The sequence below is a fragment of the Mustelus asterias genome, chromosome 21 (assembly GCF_964213995.1).
Source record: "Mustelus asterias chromosome 21, sMusAst1.hap1.1, whole genome shotgun sequence".
NCBI lineage: Eukaryota > Metazoa > Chordata > Chondrichthyes > Carcharhiniformes > Triakidae > Mustelus > Mustelus asterias.
This window is the reverse complement of record NC_135821.1, coordinates 36,866,091-36,886,973: the sequence shown is the minus strand read 5'-3', so window position 1 is coordinate 36,886,973 and position 20,883 is coordinate 36,866,091. Positions and strand designations below refer to the sequence as shown.

General features: G+C 47.9%; 1 protein-coding gene across 4 annotated transcripts in view; it reads right to left on the bottom strand.

Annotated features, from left to right (window-relative positions):
* Positions 1 to 20,883, bottom strand: part of LOC144509221 (mitogen-activated protein kinase kinase kinase 5-like) — a 186,962-nt gene that overhangs the window by 48,100 nt on the left and 117,979 nt on the right. For all 4 annotated transcript variants that reach the window (XM_078237733.1, XM_078237734.1, XM_078237735.1 and 1 more), the window contains 7 exons: positions 19,073 to 19,157; positions 16,691 to 16,824; positions 11,087 to 11,214; positions 8,941 to 9,077; positions 7,462 to 7,567; positions 6,287 to 6,444; positions 4,760 to 4,928 (listed from right to left, as the gene is read on the bottom strand). In XM_078237733.1, coding sequence (XP_078093859.1) covers positions 4,760 to 4,928; positions 6,287 to 6,444; positions 7,462 to 7,567; positions 8,941 to 9,077; positions 11,087 to 11,214; positions 16,691 to 16,824; positions 19,073 to 19,157 — 917 coding nt within the window. The remainder of the gene's footprint in view (positions 1 to 4,759; positions 4,929 to 6,286; positions 6,445 to 7,461; positions 7,568 to 8,940; positions 9,078 to 11,086; positions 11,215 to 16,690; positions 16,825 to 19,072; positions 19,158 to 20,883) is intronic.

Genomic DNA, 20,883 nt, shown 5'->3' with positions numbered 1-20,883 from the left:
GTGGCGGTTAACCACTGTGAGTTAGTATTTATGATTACCTGTATATGTGGCACATCCCTGTCGGTTCCGCCCAAGACTCCTCCCCCTGGTCTGGGTATAAAGGCGGTGGCTCCTCCCCCTTGCCTTCAGTACAGACCAGATCTCCGACAGGGGATGGCTCCAAGTTCTTGCTAATAAAAGCCTATTTGTCTTGCTCACAACTAGTCTTAACTCGATTGATAGTGCATCAATTTTATTAGCAAGTTTTTTTTTAAATGGAGCTGCTACTGAAACCCGACAGACTGAATCTGGACCCGCACACTGCTGGAGCGTCAAACACGTTTGACCACTGGCTGCAATGCTTCGAGGATTACATCGAAGCCTCCGCTGCCGTCAGTACAGATGCTGACAAACTACATGTGCTCCGCGGCCGGGTAAGCGACGCAGTATATTCTACAATCCGAGACGTGGAAGATTACACAGCCGCTATCGAACTTTTAAAGGGCCAGTATAATAAACGGCCGAATGAAGTCTACGCGAGACACCTCCTCGCTATGCGCAGACGGCAGCCAGGTGAATCGGTTGACCAGTTCCTGGGCGCGTTGCGACTGCTTGCCCGGAACTGCAACTGTAAGACTGTGACTGCCACCCAATATACAGAGGACTTAATCAGGGATACCTTTGTCACCAGCATCAGAACTACTTATATCCGACAACGGCTGCTGGAACAGGGTGCGCTGGACTTAAAGAAAACGGTAGAACTGGCCGAATCCTTAGAGGTGACCTCCCAATACCTCGAAGCCTACTCACCTGACCACGTGGTGCATCGTGGACACCGCAGCCGTCGCTACCAGGAGGACCACAGACCTACGCCGCCCCACGCCTCACCGGTGCCCTGACCACTGCAGCAGCCTCTGGAGGCCCGAAATGCTACTTCTGCGGCCTGGGTAAGCACCCCCGACAACGCTGCCCGGCGCTGGAGTCATTCTGCTCCGTGTGTGGGAAGAAGGGGCACTACGCCAAAGTCTGCCATAAGTCTACCTCCAAATCCACGAGTGTCGCGTGTGACCCGCGGGGGCCACCATCTTGGACGACCCCGGCCATGTGCGACCTGCGGGGGCCGCCATCTTGGACGACCCCGGCCGTGTGCGACCCGCGGGGGCCGCCATCTTGGACGACTCCGGCCACGTGTGACCCGCAGGGGCCGCCATCTTGGATGACGTCATCAGCCGCTGGCGACCCGTGGGGGCCGCCATCTTGGATGACTTCGGCTGCGAGTGACCAGCAGGGGCCGCCATCTCCTACCTCATCAGCCCCCTAAGGCTATCTGCAGGATTCAGCGGTGGCGTCGGTTACCCTGGACCAGTCTAAGCCTCATCGTCTCACCAAGTCCATGATGGACATTGAGGTAAACGGGCACAGGGAGCATTGTTTGTTTGACAGCGGGAGTACGGAGAGCTTCATTCACCCTGATACGGTGCGCTGATACGCCTTTTCCGTGCGGCCCGTCAAGCAAACGATCTCCATGGCATCGCAGTCCCGCACTGTAAATGTCCTTGGCTGCTGCGTGGTGACCCTGAAGGTGCGGGGCACAGTATACGATAACTTCAGGCTCCTCGTGCTGCCACACCTCTGCGCTTCCGTACTCCTGGGGCTAGATTTCATGACCCATGTGAAGAGTGTCACTATACAGTATAATGGGTCGTTTCCCTCGCTCTCCGTCTGCAATCAGCAGCGTCTAAATTGCCCACCACGCACCACCTGCAGTCTCTCGACCCTTAAGATCGCCCCTCCCTCCTTGTTTGCGAATCTCACTCCTGACTGCAAGCCCATCGCCACCAAGAGCAGGCGGTATAGTGCTGGAGACAGGGCCTTTATCAGGTCCGAAGTCCAGCGGCTCCTCAGGGAAGGGATCATCGAAGCAAGTACCAGCCCCTGGAGAGCACAAGTGGTAGTCGTTAAGTCCGGGGAGAAACACAGAATGGTCATTGACTACAGTCAGACCATTAACCAATACACGCAGCTGGACGTGTATCCCCTTCCCCGCATATCTGATATGGTCAATCAGATTGCACAATATCGGGTGTTCTCCACCATTGACTTGAAGTCGGCATACCACCAGCTCCCTATCCGCCCAAAGGACCGCTAATATACGGCGTTCGAGGCAGATGGCCGCCTTTACCACTTCCTTAGGGTCCCTTTTGGTGTCACCAATGGGGTCTCGGTCTTCCAGCGCGAAATGGACCGAATGGTAGACCAGAACGGGCTGCGGGCCACCTTCCCGTACCTGGATAACGTCACCATCTGCGGCCATGACCAGCAGGACCACGATGCCAATCTCCACAGATTCCTGCACACGGCTAGTCTCCTTAACCTGACTTACAATAAGGAGAAGTGCGTATTCAGTACGCACCACCTCGCCATCCTCGGGTACGTAGTGGAGAATGGGGTCATCGGCCCCCATCATGACCGTATACGTCCCCTCCTGGAACTTCACCTCCCCACTAGCCTCAAAGCACTGAGAAGATGCCTGGGTTTCTTCTCGTACTATGCACAGTGGGTCCCCAACTATGCGGATAAAGCCCGTCCGCTTATAAAATCCACCCTTTTTCCCTTGACAGCGGAGGCCCGTCTGGCCTTCGACCGCATCAAAGCTGACATCGCGAAGGCCACGATGCACGCTATAGACGAATCCATCCCATTCCAGGTGGAGAGCGATGCGTCTGACTTCGCCCTAGCCACCACCCTTAACCAGGCGGGCAGACCCGTGGCCTTCTTTTCACGAACCCTCCAAGGCCCTGAAACTCGACACTCCTCTGTCGAAAAGGAAGCCCAAGCCATAGTGGAAGCTGTCCGGCACTGGCGCCACTATTTAGCTGGTAAACGGTTCACCCTACTCACGGACCAACGATCTGTTGCCTTCATGTTCAACAATACGCAACGGGGCAAGATCAAGAACGACAAGATATTATGGTGGAGGATTGAACAGCAGAGGTAGCTTTAAAGGGAATCTAGATAATGAGCCCCAGGAGTCGTCACCACGCACCCGACGGGCGGACGAGACTACGGATGACAGCAACGTTCCGGCGCTCGAAACGACACCGCGACCTGAAACCACATCGGAGCCGGCACTACGGAGATCGCAGCGGCAGAGCAAGCCCCGGATAGACTAAATCTGTAAATATTGTAAATATAGTGTGCAGTTCTGGTCACCTCACTATAAGAAGGATGTGGAAGCGCTGGAAAGAGTGCAGAGGAGATTTACCAGGATGCTGCCTGGTTTGGAGGGTAGGTCTTATGAGGAAAGGTTGAGGGAGCTAGGGCTGTTCTCTCTGGAGCGGAGGAGGCTGAGGGGAGACTTAATAAAGGTTTATAAAATGATGAAGGGGATAGATAGAGTGAACGTTCAAAGACTATTTCCTTGGGTGGATGGAGCTATTACAAGGGGGCATAACTATAGGGTTCATGGTGGGAGATATAGGAAGGATATCAGAGGTAGGTTCTTTACGCAGAGAGTGGTTGGGGTGTGGAATGGACTGCCTGCAGTGATAGTGGAGTCAGACACTTTAGAAACATTTAAGCGGTTATTGGATAGGCACATGGAGCACACCAGGATGATAGGGAGTGGGATAGCTTGATCTTGGTTTCAGATAAAGCTCGGCACAACATCGTGGGCCGAAGGGCCTGTTCTGTGCTGTACTGTTCTATGTTCTATTGTTCACTCTGCCTCATCCCCGAAGGACTCTTTTTTTTAAGCAGGGGGTACTTCCCATTTCGTTCCATTCTGCCCTCGTTTTGTCCTCTTCCCTTTCCCGGCCAGTCCCATTTCTTTAATTTGATTTGATTTGATTCCACTCTGTTCTATTTCCATTCAGACCCACTCTCCTGCACCCAGCACCCCTTCAGTCGCGATTGCTTCATTCCCTGCTACTCCCTTTCTTCCATTTCTATACATTTCCTCTCCAGCTTATTCCCAAATAGCTTCATTCCCGGTTTCCCATTTCAGTTCAGTCCCACTGCATTCTGGTCCATTCCTGTTGCACGCGTTGTTTCATTCACTTTGCTTCTTTTTCCCCATTAAATCCAATTTCCATCTGTCCCATTCATCCCTATTTCCCTGCTTCCCATTCCAATCTCCACACATTTCCCTCCCCCTCATTCCAATCCATTCCACTGCCTCCCATTAAGTGGAATCATAGAACCCCTACAGTGCAGGAGGAGGGCATTTGGCCCATCGAGTCTGCACCGACCACAATCCCACCCAGGCCCTATCGCCATAATCCCACGTATTTACCCTGCTAATCCCTCTGATACCAAGGGTCAATTTTGCATGGCCAATCCACCTAATCCGCACATCTTTGGACTGTGGGAGGAAACCGGAGCACCCGGAGGAAATCCACGCAGACACAGGGAGAACGTGCAGGCAATCAAACACTACATGGGAAAGCACGCAAGAACTCTAACTATTACACTATCAACTATCACCATGAAGTTGCTGTATTGGACAGTTGGCTGTGAATAGTAGAAATGGTAGCTCTGGGTCCCCCTGTTGTATATCCTGCCAGTAACACAGGCCGAACACAAAGGAACATGCAAACTCCACACAGACAGTGACCCAAGCCAGGAATTGAACCCGGATCGCTGGCGCTGTGCCACCATGCTGCCTCTTGTTTTCTGATCCCACTCAGTCCTCTTCCCACTGCAACCTGCTGTCACCCATCCCATTCAGCCTCATTCCCCTGCCGCCCTGTCCTGTTCCCAGTCCCGCTCATTCCCATACCTGGTTTCAGGGAGGCTTTCGCTTTCTTCCGGCTCAGGAAGGGGTCTTTCAGGAGCTCCGCGGCAGTGGCCCGCTTGTCGGGATTGGGTTCAAAGCCGTGCAGAAGGAAGGCCTTCGCCTCCAGCGACATGGACTCTGGGATTTCCGGGTGGATTTTAAACATTCCGACCTGCAGGCAAACAAACAGGGAATCAAACACAATGTGGGAAAGCACGCACCATGAACTGTGAAAGGGAAGAACTTTAACTAGAACACTAGCGATTATCACCTTGAAGCTGCTGTACTGGATAGTGTGCTGTGAATGCTAGAAATGGTAGCTCTGGGTTCCCTATCACATCCTGCCACTAACACAGGGTGAGTGAACACAAAGAGTCCTCACACTCGTACACAAAAGAGGGGAGTCCACTCTGCTCCCCTTGTGTTCCATAGTTCAGCAAGGGAAACACGGTGGCGCAGTGGTTAGCACTGCTGCCTCACAGCGCCAGGGACCCGGGTTTGATTCCCGGCTTGGGTCACTGTCTGTGTGGAGTTTGCATGTTCTCCCCGTGTCTGCGTGGGTTTCCTCCGGGTGCTCCGGTTTCCTCCCACAGTCCGAAAGACGTGCTGGTTAGGCTGCATTGCCCTGAACAGACGCCAGAGTGTGGCGACCAGGGGAATTTCACAGTAACTTCACTGCAGTGTTAATGTCAGCCTTTCTTGTGACACTAATAAACTTTACTTTAAAGAAACTGGTGCCATGAATGCAGTCGGTGAGAAACCTTGTCTGAAAAATAACAGCAAAGTAAAATACTGCGGATGCTAAAAAATAAGAAGAGTTATACAGACTCAAAACATTAACTTTGTTTCTCTCACCACAGATACTGTTAGACTTGCTGAGATTTTCCAGCATTTTCTGTTTTTATTTCTGAAAACTAACATTGCGGTTAATTGCGAACACGATTAATATATTTTAAACAGGGTTTAAAAAGAAATTATCCTGGCTGCAATTTGCCATTAAGGACATCAGTCCCCTCCCTCCCACTGACATCTTTCTCCTTTCTTCCCCGAAAGAATTGGAGTAGAGATCCATTGGAAGCCCATTTGAGTGCTCCCTTCCCTGGCAAGCCTGAAGAGTAAGCATCAGTCAGACGTAACGGTGGGATGGTGGCGTAGTGGTAATATCACTGGAGTCATAATCGAGAGGCCAAGGCTATCCATCTGAGGGACATGGGTTCAAATCCCACCGTGGCAGCTGCTGGAGTTTAAACTCAATTAATAAATCTGGAATTAAAAGTTCATCTCAGTAACGGTCAGCAATATAAAAAGACATCCTTGCCATTAATGCCCATATATAAAGAATAAAGAAGTTCAGGGAAATAAAGATGATGTTGCAGCCAGGGACAATTCCAGATCGCAGAGCTGTAGACGCAGCTGGAATGAGTCACTAGTTGGTGTTTCTCCAGATATCCAAACCTTTCTCCTTTCCCACATCTGCTCTACAATTAACCATATACAGACTAAAAATATACACATGGTCAGCATCATTACCTTAAACATAGCGGCCTGCGGCTCTCCCAATTCAAAGAAGGGTGGTTTTCCTGTGGCCATCTCAATGACAGTGCAAGCCAGTGACCAGATATCGGCAGGTTTCCCATAACCTCGTGGTCCTTTATCAATAATCTCAGGGGCCATGTACTGGAGGGTTCCTGAGGAGGACAGAAACACTGACACAGAGCCAATCGCAACACTCACCCAAACCTCAACCCCACAAACACCGACCCTCAACCCCATCGACAGCAACCCGCCAACACTGACCGCAAACCTCAACCCTGCGAACAGCAAACCCTGACCCTTGACCCCACAGATACTGACCCTGAACCCCACAAATACTGACCCTTAACCCCACAAACCCTGACCCTTAACCCCACAAACCCTGACCCTGAACCCCACAAACCCTGACCTTGAACCCCACAAACCCTGACCCTGAACCCCACAAACCCTGACCCTGAACCCCACAAACCCTGACCCTGAACCCCACAAACCCTGACCTTGAACCCCACAAACACTGATCCTGAACCCCACAAACCCTGACCCTGAACCCCACAATTCCTGACCTTGAACCCCACAAACACTGACCCTGAACCCCACAAACCCTGACCCTGAACCCCACAAACCCTGACCTTGAACCCCACAAACCCTGACCCTGAACCCCACAATTCCTGACCTTGAACCCCACAAACACTGACCCTTAACCCCACAAACCCTGACCCTGAACCCCACAATTCCTGACCCTGAACCCCACAAACCCTGATCCTGAACCCCACAAATCCTGACCCTTAACCCCACAAACACTGACCCTCAACCCCACAAACCCTGACCCTGAACCTCAACCCCACCAACAACAAACCGCTAACACTGACCACAAGACTCAACCCCACGGACAGCAATCCCTGACCCTTAATCCCACAAACACTGACCCTTAACCACACAAACCCTGACCCCCACAAACCCTGACCCCCACAAATCCTGATCCTTAACCCCACAAACCCTAACCCTTAACCCCACAAACCCTGATCCTTAACCCCACAAACCCTAACCCTTAACCCCACAAACCCTGATCCTTAACCCCATAAATCCTGACCCTTAATCCCACAAACCCTGACTCCAGTGCCCTGGAGACTGACAGTCACTCTCTGCTCTCTACCCCATCCCCAGACACACACCTGTGAATGTTTCTGTACAGGGATTGATTCCCGCGAGTCTCTTGGATGTTCCAAAGTCAGAGATTTTCAGCACCCCGCTGTACGTGTTTATCAAGACATTGTCTCCCTTTGAAGACAGACAACATTTTGGTGAAGAATAAATAGAAAACGAGAATCTTACACTGCTGGGAATGATGGCACAAGAGAGAACACGGCACTGAACACAACTGACATTTTATCAAACCCTCCTCGCCACACTGCCAGCATCACCCCCCCTCCTCCCCCATCCAGTCTTCATAAACCTTTCCATCCGTATTGCAGCCCATTCCCTGATAAGTGACTCCCCAATAGGTTATCGAATACCATTCTGCCTGACACCGATTAAGGTTTGGTCTCTCCATTGTTGGATCCACCACACTGTGAACATCAGGAGCAGTCTGTACCACAGGACCTGGCGTTTCACACAGGTAGAGTGTTTGGAGGATTGGACACTGGGGTCCATGGATGTGAGGAGCCCATGATGCATCTTCTGCAGCTGCACAGCAAGCAGCCAGGGCAAGGGTGTGGGGAGTTGGTGAAGGGACAGATCACACAGAGAGTGGTTAACCATGGGTGAGATCGCACTTTGCGCAGTGGAAGGTGATGTGAAGGTTAAGGCTGATGGGGTAAATGGTGGACAGAAGGGGAAGGGGGGAACCCTGTCATGTTTGCGATGAGGGAGGAGGACGGCGAAGATGGATTGGAAATGGGCTGGAGCAGCAGCAGTGCATCAGGGAAATATTTTGTTATTTACACATTCCTTTATATTCTCAATGCCTCCCTCAATCTGACTGAGGTGACCTTTCACACAGAATCCCAGAAGCCCACAGTACAAAGGAAGGCCATTCCACCAGAGGAGCATGTGCAGTCCCTTCAAAAGAACAGACTCGCCGAATCCCACATCCTTGCGTATCTCCATAACTCTGTAAATCCATAATCTGTCCCAAATCTTTCTTAAAATTATTGATGGAATTGGCTTCCACCAACTTTTCAGGTAGAATGTTCCAGAACCCAACAATTCTCTCAGTAAATAAACATCTCTCCTCATCTCCCCTCCAAACCTTTAACCAAGGATTATACATTGACGGCATATTATTACTGTTGTGATGTCCAGCAGACTGGGCTCTGTGCCATTTCTGCTCAGCGCACATTAACAAGTTCTATTTTAATATTCCTTCATGGGATGTGGGTGTCGCTGGCAAGCCCAACATTTGTTGCCCATTCCTAATTGCCACAACTGAGTGGATTGCAAGGCCAGTCAGAGGAAAGTTAAGACAGTGAGAGTCAACCATATTGCTGTGGCTCTGGAGTCACATGTAGGCCAGACCAGGTAAGGATGGCAGATTTCCCTAAAGGACATTAGTGAACCAGATGGGTTTTTCCGACAATCAATGTCCCATTACCGTAATATCCCTATGCGCTATCCCATTACCGTAATATCCCTGTACATTGTCCCTTTACCTTAATGTCCCTGTGCACAATTTGATTCTCATGCAAGTATTTCAGGCCTTCCAGGATCTGTCGTGTGTAGAAAATGATCGTGGCTTCGTTGTCTTTGAGTGGGCCCCACTTTGAGCACAGCAGAGCCGACAGGCTTCCTGGTTACAAAGTGACACACACACTATCATTTCATCATTCCTACTAACTGAAGAGAAAGGCAACAGAATGCAGCAACAGAAAGGCCACTGAGAGTGTGTACACAATGCTGCACTTCGGAGAATGACTCTAACCGAGCGAGATATTTCTGGAACAATCATAAATGTATGTATCGACATGTACACACACATGCATACACAGATATACACATACACACATACATATCCATACACACACATTCATAGATATGTCTCCCCACACACACGCACATAAACATGCCCACACACACGTGCACACACACACACACACATATATATGTCCCTCCATTTGCACTCACACTCACACACACATGCGGATAACTACATAGATTCCAGACAAATGGACACAATTACACAGACACACATGTAAAATTACTCTCATTATTAACCTGTGCAGTTATGGTCACATTTTCAGTAAACCTCTGCGAAAGGTTTCAATCTTTAAAAAAAGCCTTGTACTGAATTTAAAGACAGTTTCAAAATGGTTCTAAAATACCAGACAGAATTGTAGATTTCAGGCTGGCTCTCCTTTCTCAGAGGATAAAAGAGAATCTTGTCAAAGAAATAACAACATTTTGTTAATGCCTCATTGTAAGACTGTACATTCTGTCTTGGCCAAGACACACGTTGAGAACCACAGGTGGGAGAAGGGCCATTTAAAGTGATGATGTCTTATCTGAGAAATGACTTTGCATTTTGCACAGGTCACATGATAACAACAGTCATCTTAGTTCCTGCAAAAAGTATCAAAAAGGACAGGAATCTAAACGTCTTCAGAGAAGCAGATAAGAGCTTCAACCCCGGGAGAGAGGGTCCAGCAAGCACAGTCATCGAACTGCTGTGATCAACCAGGCTAAAGAAAGGGCCCCACTGCAGTTCCTTGAAAATAAACAGAAGAAACTCCACTCTCCCCTCCTCCCGCCCCCCCGACCCCGATTCTGTTTCTACTTGTGAAAGTAATCTCTGGCAATTTGACAGTGGAAGCCATTGCAGCCACAGAGACAACTTTGTGATCTTCACTTCAGGCAACACAACACCTCAACTTCAAAACATACCAGGGCTGCACCAAATATGGACTAATCTTGACTTGCATTTATAGGTATTGTATCTTCATTTTAACTTCATTTGTAAGTAATCTTTGTGTGTTAGCTCTATTTCATCTTTCCCTGGGTAACATCCAGAGCAATACAGTGAAATAAACTAATCTTTCCTTTTTTTAAGTAAACATACATACACCCTTTATAAAGTATGCGTGACACACATGTACACAAAATTACTCAGACCTACACGCATACACACAAACACACACACGTGGAATATTACTCAGACACACATTAATACACACAAACACACACACATAGACATGGAAAATTATTCAGACACAGACATGCACAGACACAAACACATATGTAAAATTACTCTCATGGATCATTACTCACACATGGGCACACATACAGATGAAAATTGACTCACGCACGCACAGGTGCACACACAAGGTTACTACCAATTATTCTCGGGCTTTAATAATGAATACAATGCTGAAAAGGTTGGTGCAATCTTCAGTGCTCAGATCAAACACAAAGTGTCTTCTTGACTGCTGTCAGGAGCGATTATTTATTTGTGTCATCACAATACAACAGCTTTATCACAAAGCCATCAGAGGAGCAAACCTCCAGGGTCGGGAAGGACACTCACACTTTAAGGAATATTGGAATTTCTGGATGATAAATTTCAAAGGTTGATCAAGTTCACCGTTGACCATTCTGGTGGTCACTTGGTACAACAATAATGGAGTTGTTGACTAACCACAGTTAGCAATTAGTCTACAACAGACCCAGACACGAAACCAGGAACACCCTGGCAGTGGAGAGCTTTGGGTTGTATGGTTTCTCCCAAGCTCTTATCACACGTCAAGCCACAAATTACTCGTGCATAGTTTCACAAAATGATTCTTTGAGAAAGAGGGGACTCACCTCCTGGGACCTCCTCCATGAAGATTTTAATGTACCCGTCCTGACTAACCGATCCCAAGTATTGGACAATATTCCTGTGTTTCAAGCGCTTGTGGAGAGCGATTTCTTCGTGAAGAGGCTGTGAGTACCTGTGCAGGGGCAGGAATCAAATCCATAGAAAACTGGGAGCAAGAGGCAAGGTCAGTATTTAACACCTGTCCTTAATTACCCATTAGTAGGTGAGCCACCAACATCTGGGTGGTTTGCGGGGCCATTTCAGAGGGACGTAACAAGTCCATCAGTCACATGTAGGCCAGACCAGGTAAGGGTGGCAGATTTCCTTCCCTAAAGGACATTAGTGAACCAGATGGTTCACTCACCTCAGGGCGACGTTTTTAACAAAATGGCCTCCAAAAGCAAAGAATTCAACATTCACATAACACATCAACCCAGTTCTTATTGAAGCTCAGTAGTGTTATGAGCAATGCCATGGGAGGTCTATTAACAGTGATGCCCACCCGGTGCTGCATAATCTATATTATCTATTATTCCCCCACAACTCACTCTTACAGATAAAAGCTTTAATTTCACAACATCTAAAGATTGCAGCTTTCACCACCATCGCACAGTGGCAGCAGTGTGCACCATCTTGAAGATTCACTGCAGCAACTTACCAAGGCCCCTTCAATACCACCTTCCAGATCTGTGACCTCTTCCATCAAGACGACAAGGGAAGCAGGTCCCTGGGAACACCTGCAGGTCCCCCTCCAAGTTACTCACCCTCTTGACTCGGAATAATTTCGCCATTCCTTCAGTGTCACTGGATCAAAGGCCTGGAACTCCCTCCTACCAGCACTGTGGGTGTACCTACACCTCAGGGATTGTGGTGATTCTAGATGGATGCTCACCACCACCTTGCGGACAAAGTTTTGAACCTCAGCAGGTAATTTTTATTCATTTACGGGATGTGAGTGTCGCTGACTGGGTCAACATTTATTGCCCATCTTTAACTGCCCTTCATTTCAGAGGTTCATTTAAGAGTCAACCACATTGCTGTGGCTCTGGAGTCACATGCTGGCCAGACCAAGTAAGGACGACAGATTTCTTTCCCTAAAGGGAATTAGTGACCCAGATGGGTTTTTACGACAATCGATAATGACTGCATGGTCATCATTCGACTTTTTAGTGCAGATTTTTTTTATTGAATTCAAATTTCACCACATGCCCTGGTGGGATTTGAACCCGGGTCCCTGGATTACTAGCCAGCTGACAATAACACTGCGCTACTGCCTCCCCCCTGCCTCTGAGCCAGACATTCCGGGATCAAGCCCCACTCTGGGAGCTGTCGGCCCTGGAAAGGGTCTCTTGTGACCCAGTTCAACAGGCTGATCATCATTAGCAAAGGGGTGAGAAAGTGTGAAATTTTGAAGCAAAGCACCACCTTCTCCACAGCAACTAAGGATAGACAGTAAATGCTGGACTGTCAGTGGTGCACACGTTCCAGAATTTAAAAACCGCCAAGTGGATTATTTCTTTCATTTACTTTCCCTGAAAACAAGCAATTAGCCAAATCTGTTACTGAAGCTCATTTGCTTGGAGGTATTATTGTACGAGCAGTGCTTATCTGTAGTATCTTTATTCTAGTTTCCAAAAAGCAATTACCGCAGTCTGCTGTTACTAATTACACTTACAGCACTAGCGGGTTCTGCTGTCCTGTCGAAACTGCTCATTGTACCAGGATCATCTTACAATGCAAAGGCAATCCCCGTGTAAAGATGCACTTTCACAGACTTCATTAGTGAACAATAAAGGTATTTATTAATAAGAATGTACAGCAGCCTCAGGGCTACATCTTGCTCCCAAAATCTCTCTTTGCCCAAGAGTGCTTTTCTCATCATGGGACAATTCCACACTCTGAGTTGTAATTGGTTGCACAGGCCATGCACAGCCTCCTGGACCCACTACAGTTTGCCTACCGCCACAACAGGCCCACAGCAGACATGGCGTCTGCTGTGGGCCTGTTGTGGCGGTAGGCAAACTGTAGTCGCTGAGCAGAGACTGATAGCCAGGTTCCGCACACATGAGGACGGCCTCAACCGGGATATTGGGTTCATGTCTCACTATCTGTAACCACCACAACCTGCCTGGATGTGCAAAATCTCACTAGCTGTCCTGTCTGGAGACAATACACATCTCTTTAACCTGTGCTTAATGCTCCCTCCACTCACATTGTCTGTACCTTTAAGACTTGATTAGCTGTAAAGACTCACATTCCAATCATTATTCATGTAAATTGAGTTTGTGTCTTTGTGCCCTGTTTGTGATCAGAACTCCCACCCACCTGACAAAGGAACAGCCTGTTCCGAAAGCTAGTGTCTTTTGCTACCAAATAAACCTGTTGGACTTTAACCTGGTGTTGTTTGACTTCTTACTGTGTTTACCCCAGTCCAACGCCGGCATCTCCACATTCTGTCCACATCAACAGGGACGAAGTAGAAAGGGTCGAGAGCTTCAAGTTTTTAGGTGTCCAGATCACCAACAACCTACCCTGGTTCCCCCATGCCAACACCATAGTTAAGAAAGCCCACCAATGTCTCTACTTTCTCAGAAGACTAAGGAAATTTGGCATGTCAGCTACAATTCTCACCAACTTTTACAGATGCACCATAGAAAGCATTCTTTCTGGTTGGTATCACAGCTTGGTATGGCTCCTGCTCTGCCCAAGACCGCAAGGAACTACAAAAGGTCGTGAATGTAGCCCAATCCATTACGCAAACCAGCCTCCCATCCATTGACTCTGTCTACATTTCCCGCTGCCTCGGCAAAGCAGCCAGCATAATTAAGGTACCCACACACCCTGGACATTCTCTCTTCCATCTTCTTCCGTCAGGAAAAAGATACAAAAGGTCACATACCAACCAACTCAAGATCAGCTTCTTCCCTGCTGCTGTCAGACTTTTGAATGAACTTACCTTGCATTAAGTTGATTTTTCTCTACACTCTAGCTATGACTGTAACACTACATTCTGCACTCTCTTGTTTCCTTCTCTATGAACGGTACGTTTTGTCTGTATAGCGCGCAAGAAACAATACTTTTCACTGTATGTTAATACATGTGACAATAATAAATCAAATCAAATCAAATGTGACCCTTACTCTACTGTGTTGCCCTTAAAGGAACAATCATCACATCCGCCCCTCCCCAGTACAATCATCAATAACTAATTTATTCAGTCCTAAATGATAATTAAACATTATGTACATGGGTTGGACAGTTATAACTCAAGGGTTTTTTTCTGTTCCTTGTAGGGTGGTGTAAGGGGCGGCACGGTGGCACAAGGGTTAGCACTGCCAGAGACCCGGGTTTGATTCACGGCTTGGGTCACTGTCTGTGCGGAGTCTGCACGTTCTCCCCGTGTCTGTGTGGATTTCCTCCGGGTGTTCCAGTTTCCTCCCACAGACAGAAAGACATGCTGGTTAGGTGCATTGGTCATGCTAAATTCTCCCTCAGTGTACCCGAACAGGCGCCAGAGTGAGGCGACTAGGGAATTTTCACAGTGACTTCATTGCGGTGTTAGTGTAGGCCTATTTGTGACATTAATAAGTAAATAAATAATTCTGCTGTCTGAGATACTTAGAATCATAGAAACCCTACAGTGCAGAAAGAGGCCATTAGGCCCATTGAGTCTGCACCGACCACAATCCCACCCAGGCCCTACCCCCATATCCCTACATATCTACCCACTAATCCCTCTAACCTACGCATCTCAGGACACTAAGGGGCAATTTTAGTGTGGCCAATCCACCTAACCCGCACATCTTTGGACTGTGGGAGGAAACCGGAGCACCCGGAGGAAACCCACGCAGACACAGGTGTGTGAGGTTATGTGCTTTGGAAGAAGGAATGGAGGCATAGACTATTTTCTAGATGGGGAAATGCTTAGGAAATCAGAAACACAAAGGGACTTGTGAGTCTTTGTTCAGGATTCTCTTAAGGTTAACGTGCAGGTTCAGTCAGCAGTTAGGAAGGCAAATGCAATGTTAGCATTCATGTCGAGAAGGCTAGAATACAAGAGCAGGGATGTACTTCTGAGACTGTATAAGGCTCTGGTTAGACTCCATTTGGAGTATTGTGAGCAGCTTTGGGCCCCATATCTAAGGAAGGAGGTGCTGGCCTTGGAAAGGGTCCAGAGGAGGTTCACAAGAATGATCCCTGGAATAAAGAGCTTGTCGTATGAGGAACGTTTGAGGACTCTGGGTCTTTACTCGTTGGAGTTTAGAAGGATGAGGGGGGGATCTTATTGAAACTTACAGGATACTGCAAGGCCTGGATAGAGTGGACATGGAGAGGATGTTTCCACTGGCAGGAAAAACTAGAACCAGAGGGCACAACCTCCGACTGAAGGGACGATCCTTTAAAACAGAGATGAGGAGGAATTTCTTCAGCCAGAGAGTGGTGAATCTGTGGAGCTCTTTGCCTCAGAAGGCTGTGGAGGCCAGGTCATTGAGTGTCTTTAAGACAGAGATAGATAGGTTCTTGATTAATAAGGGGATTAGGGGTTATGGGGGAAAAGGCAGGAGACTGGGGATGAGAAAAATATCAGCCATGATTGAATGGCGGAGCAGACTCCATGGGCTAAGTGGCCTAATTCTGCTCCTATGGCTTATAGTCTTATGGAACATTATCTCACCAGTTGTCACTTGCAGTGGCCTCCCTTCCTGCTCCTGCATTGTTCATGTCTGATGTTCCCCAGTGACCTATCCCTGATCCTCTCATATTTCTCTAAGTGGCATCATCTGAAAACACATCAAACTCCGCATCAACACTAAGACACCCAACTCGATCTCATTGCTACCTCTCTCTGTCCCTCCCTCCCTCCGAGTCTGGTTTGTCATGCTGCTTATGGGAGATCAATTATTGGATGACCAATAGCGGAAGGCCCAGGCTGTAGTATTTAATCACCCCTCCCTATCTCTGTAACCTCCTCCAGCCCCACAACCCTCCCGTGTTTCTATGCTCCTCAAATGCTGGCTTTCAATGCTTCTCATACTTTCCCCACAGGCCGTGCCTCCAGCCACCTAGTCCCGAAATTCAGGAATTCCCTCCCTAAACCTCCCCACTTCCCTGCCTCTCTCACTTTCTTTAAGATGCTCTTTAACTAAGCTTTGGTCACCTTTCTGACACTTTTTCATGCAACTCACTGCCAAAAGGTGTTTGACGCTGTTCCTGACCAGCACCTCCCGCATTTTACTGCATTAAAGGTTCTGTATATTCTTTTAAAATTTATTCTTTCATGGGTTGTAGGCATCGCTGGCTCGGCCAGTACTTAATGCCCATTCCTTATGGCTCTTCAGAAGGTAGTGCTGAGCTGGCATCCTGGACCTCTGCGGTCCCCGTGGTCTAGATACACCCACAGTGCTGTTAGGGAAGGAGTTCCAGGATTTTGATGCCATGACAGTGAAGGAACAGCGATATTTTTCTATGTCGAGATAGTGAGTGACTTAGAGAGCTTGCAGGTGGTGGTGTTCCCATGCATTATATAAAGGCAAGTAATTCTTTCAGCAAAGTGTGCGGTGTCTGAGGTGTTTGACCATCCAGGGGTAGTCAGTCACGTTGTTAATTACCTGTTGTCCCTTTCCGGAATCTCTTTGATGGCGATGCGAACTTGGTTATTCATGTCTCGCCCAGCGTACACAATTCCATACGTTCCCTTCCCCAGGATCAGCCGGTTTCCATTCTCCGTGTATTCATAGTCGTACTGCACACAGAGAAAGAAAAACCTGGATAACCTTTCACCACCTCAGCATGCCCGAGAGTGCTTTGCAGTCAATTAAATACTTTTGTCAAAATGGAAGCCAACTGGTGCACAGCAAGATTCCACAAACAGCAATGACCGGACCAACTGTTCTCATTGATGTCGGTTGATGGATAAACATTTGCCAGAACACCGGGGATAACTGTCCAGCTCCTCTGCAAGATAATGTCCAGACATTTTATCCAGTCAAGGAAGGTGGGGGCCTCAGTCTCACCCAAAGAACAGCTCCTCCAACAGCGCAGCGGCACTCCCTCAGTACTGCCACACAAGTGCCAACCTAGATTATTGCTTAAAGCTCTGGGGGGTGGTTTGGATCCATAACCTTCTGATCTGGAGATGGAAGTAAATAAATTAAACCACTTCCGACACGGAGGCAGGTTAGCAATCTGTGCCAGCATTGTTCCAACCTTCTTGAGGTTCCTTTTCTGTTTTATCTCCCTTTCTGTCTGAAAATTCCAGACTGTGCTGGCTAGTTTGGGGATTGTCATCAGCCCCTGAGCACTGCTGTGAACCCAGATATTAAACAGCACGCAGGAGTATCTAAGCTCAACTCTCATGTGGCAATACCTCACAAGAGAACCTCGACAGAGTGTGCTGGCAGGATATTGCACCACTTCTCTCTCTGCTTGTGGTGGCTTTGTGGTAATGTCACTGAATTAGCAATCCAGCGGGTCAGGTTATTCAAGGTCTGGGGTCATGGGCTCCAATCACACCATGGCTGTGGGTGGAATTTCAATTCAATTAATCAAAAAAGGGAACCTCGGGTAAGTTTTTAAGGATGGTGATTATTCAGCACTCACCATCCTGAGAGTTGGCGCCTAACACGCAGGCACCAACTTCTGAACTCCCACTGCCATTTAACGCTCATTTGAGCGTTGACTGACAGTGTGGGAGACTTTAATCTGACCTTGCAAGGAAGTCTTGCCCAAGTTCTTGAACCTTGAATCACAGTGGCCAGAAGTGGTACTGCAGCCTGGGGTTCAGTCCAGGGGTGGTAGTGTAGGGGACGACCTGGAGGGGGCAATCGCGGCACCGGTGGGGGTAGGCCACGGGGGTAGGGGATCCTGGACCTCCAATGTCCTTGGGGGGGTGGGAGAGTGGGGAGGACCCCCCAACTCTGAGGGAGCCTTCAGAGTGAAGTGCCCCCACCCCCCTCTAAACCCCATTGCTTGCCCATGTTGGGGAAAAAATTAAATGTCACTTTTCCACCATATCCATCAGCCTAAAAATTGAGAATAAGACACTTGTGGCCATTAAGATGCCACTGAAGGGCCTTACTGGGTGAATGGGTGGGTTTCCCACCTGAGCAAACATGAAATTACGGGTGGATTTGGGCGGGCAAGTTTCTGGAGGCTGTCGGAATGTAACCGGTGACAACTTTGTATTGGATGTAATGTGACCAATGGTAACAAGCTGTAAGGGTCAGCTGACCCAGTAAACTATAGAACCAATGACAGGATGATGTGATGGTCAGCTGACCAGCTGACTCACTATAAATAAGAAGCTGTTGGGAATTGTGGGAGTTTGGATTGGCTCAGGGTGAAGTTTGGAGTAATGAAGCTTCTTTATTAAACCCTTTCTTTGATTGATAAGTTGGAGTAAGTTTTGTTATATTTTTATTTGCATTTGAAAAGTTCCTTCCGGTGAAACAGAGGGAACCTCGATCAATTCAATTTTACACTCCCCCCAAACCCTCCACCTTGGGGGAGCATAAAATTCTGCCTCTGGAATAAAAGTTAATCTGAGTATCAGAGCCTGTGAATCTAAGGGTGCAGAAAGGAACTCTGCCATCAGGTGTGGCCTACATGTGACTCTCTCAAAGGTAATTAAAGATGGGCACAAATGTTGGCAGTGCTAGCAAACTCCACAGCTCATGGAAGAATACATTTAAAAGAATGAACACCTTTAAAATGCTTTCTTAACAAAGCTTTCAGTCATCTCTCCTGATAACCTCTTATGTGGCTCAATATGCCTGGGGGTATTGTGTTGTGTTATATTCAGGGTGCTATATAAATGAAAGGTGTTTTGTTGTTGTAGATGTGTTGCCCTCAGCGTGGATCAGTCAGGTGTTGGGATACTGATTATGTTTAAAGCAAGTTATTAAAATCCGGCAGCGCACCAGTTGAGTTGTTCAGATTATTATTAAATAATGAAGGGTTTTACACGGCCACCGGGTGGGTGCTTTACTCACTTCCAATAGCTCCTCCGTCAGTCTCAACCCATCATCTGTGTTCATCTTGGCTTCCTTTGTGAAAGAGTTCAACAACTCACAGAACCTGGCAAAGAGGAAGAGGCACAGTCACAGAATGACACCACAGCACACGCACGGGCGTAGGACTGTGCCCCAGTGCTGGAGAGGTACGTGTCAGAATGACAGCGATTCTTACACTCGCTGCTGCAAAGTCTGTATAAGAATGAGAGAAATGTTTGAGGATTGCTGAGGATGAGAATGAAGAACAGTCACAGTGCCAGCGTGAGAGGGGAGAGCAAATCTTAGTTCGAGTAACCCTAAGTTTGGATCAGAATGTCAGGAATCAGTGATAATCAGACATCATAGGCTGATTGGTAGACAGTCTGGAAGGGGTGGAGAATGATGTGGATTCAAGTATTCTGTAACTTGATTTTGTGTCTCTGTGCCCTGTTTGAGAGCAGATATCCACTCCATCTGACGAAGGAGCAGCGCTCCGAAAGCTAATGGCATTTGCTACCAAATAAACCTGTTGGACTTTAACCTGGTGTTGTTAAAACTCTTACGGGGTGGAGAATTTCACATGAACTTAAAAAGAATTAAACATAGGAATGGGGAGTGATCATGTGGGAACCACATTCTAGAACCTCTTGTGAACTTTTTCATTCACATCTCCATTAAAAAGAAAAAAATATTTTGCACCAATTGCTCCCATGCAGCAAACACTGGGCAACATTCAGACTTGGCTGACAAGTGGCAAGTCACAGCCATGCCACACAAACGTCAGGCAATAACCATCTCCAACAAGAGAGAATCCAACCATCTCCCCCTGACATTCAATGGTATTCATGATGTGGAGATGCCGGCGTTGGACTGGGGTAAGCACAGTAAGAAGTCTCACAACACCAGGTTAAAGTCCAACAGGTTTATTTGGTAGTACAAGCCACTAGCTTTCGAAGCGCTGCCCCTTCATCAGGTGAGTGGGAGTTCTGTTCACAAACAGGGCATATAAAGACACAAATTCAATTTACAAAATAATGGCTGGAATGCGAGTCTTTACAGGTAATCAAGTCTTAAAGGTACAGACAATGTGAGTGGAGAGAGGGTTAAGCACAGGTTAAAGAGATGTGTATTGTCTCCAGCCAGGACAGTTAGTGACTCTTCCTGTTGGGGAGCACTTCAGCAGTCACGGGCATTCAGCCTCTGATCTTCGGCTAAGCGTTCTCCAAGGCGGCCTTCACGACACACGACAACGCAGAATCGCTGAGCAGAGACTGATGGCCAAGTTCCGCACACATGAGGACAGCCTCAACCGGGATCTTGGGTTCATGTCACACTATCTGTAACCCCCACGACTTGCCTGGGCTTGCAAAATCTCACTAACTGTCCTGGCTGGAGACAATACACATCTCTTTAACCTGTGCTTAACCCTCTCTCCACTCACATTGTCTGTACCTTTAAGACTTGATTACCTGTAAAGACTCGCATTCCAACCATTATTTTGTAAGTTGAGTTTGTGTCTTTAGAGGCTCTGTTTGTGAACTGAAATCCCACTCACCTGATGAAGGAGCAGCGCTCCGAAAGCTAGTGGCTTGCGCTACCAAATAAACCTGTTGGACTTTAACCTGGTGTTGTGAGACTTCTAACCATTCAATGGTATTACCATCGCTCAATTCCCCACCCTATCAACATTCTGGGGGTTACCATTGGCCAGAAACTGAACTGGACTGGCCACATAAATATTGTGGCTACCAGAGCAGGTCAAAGGCTAGGAATCCTATCGTGAGGTAATTCACCCCCTGACTCCCCAAAGC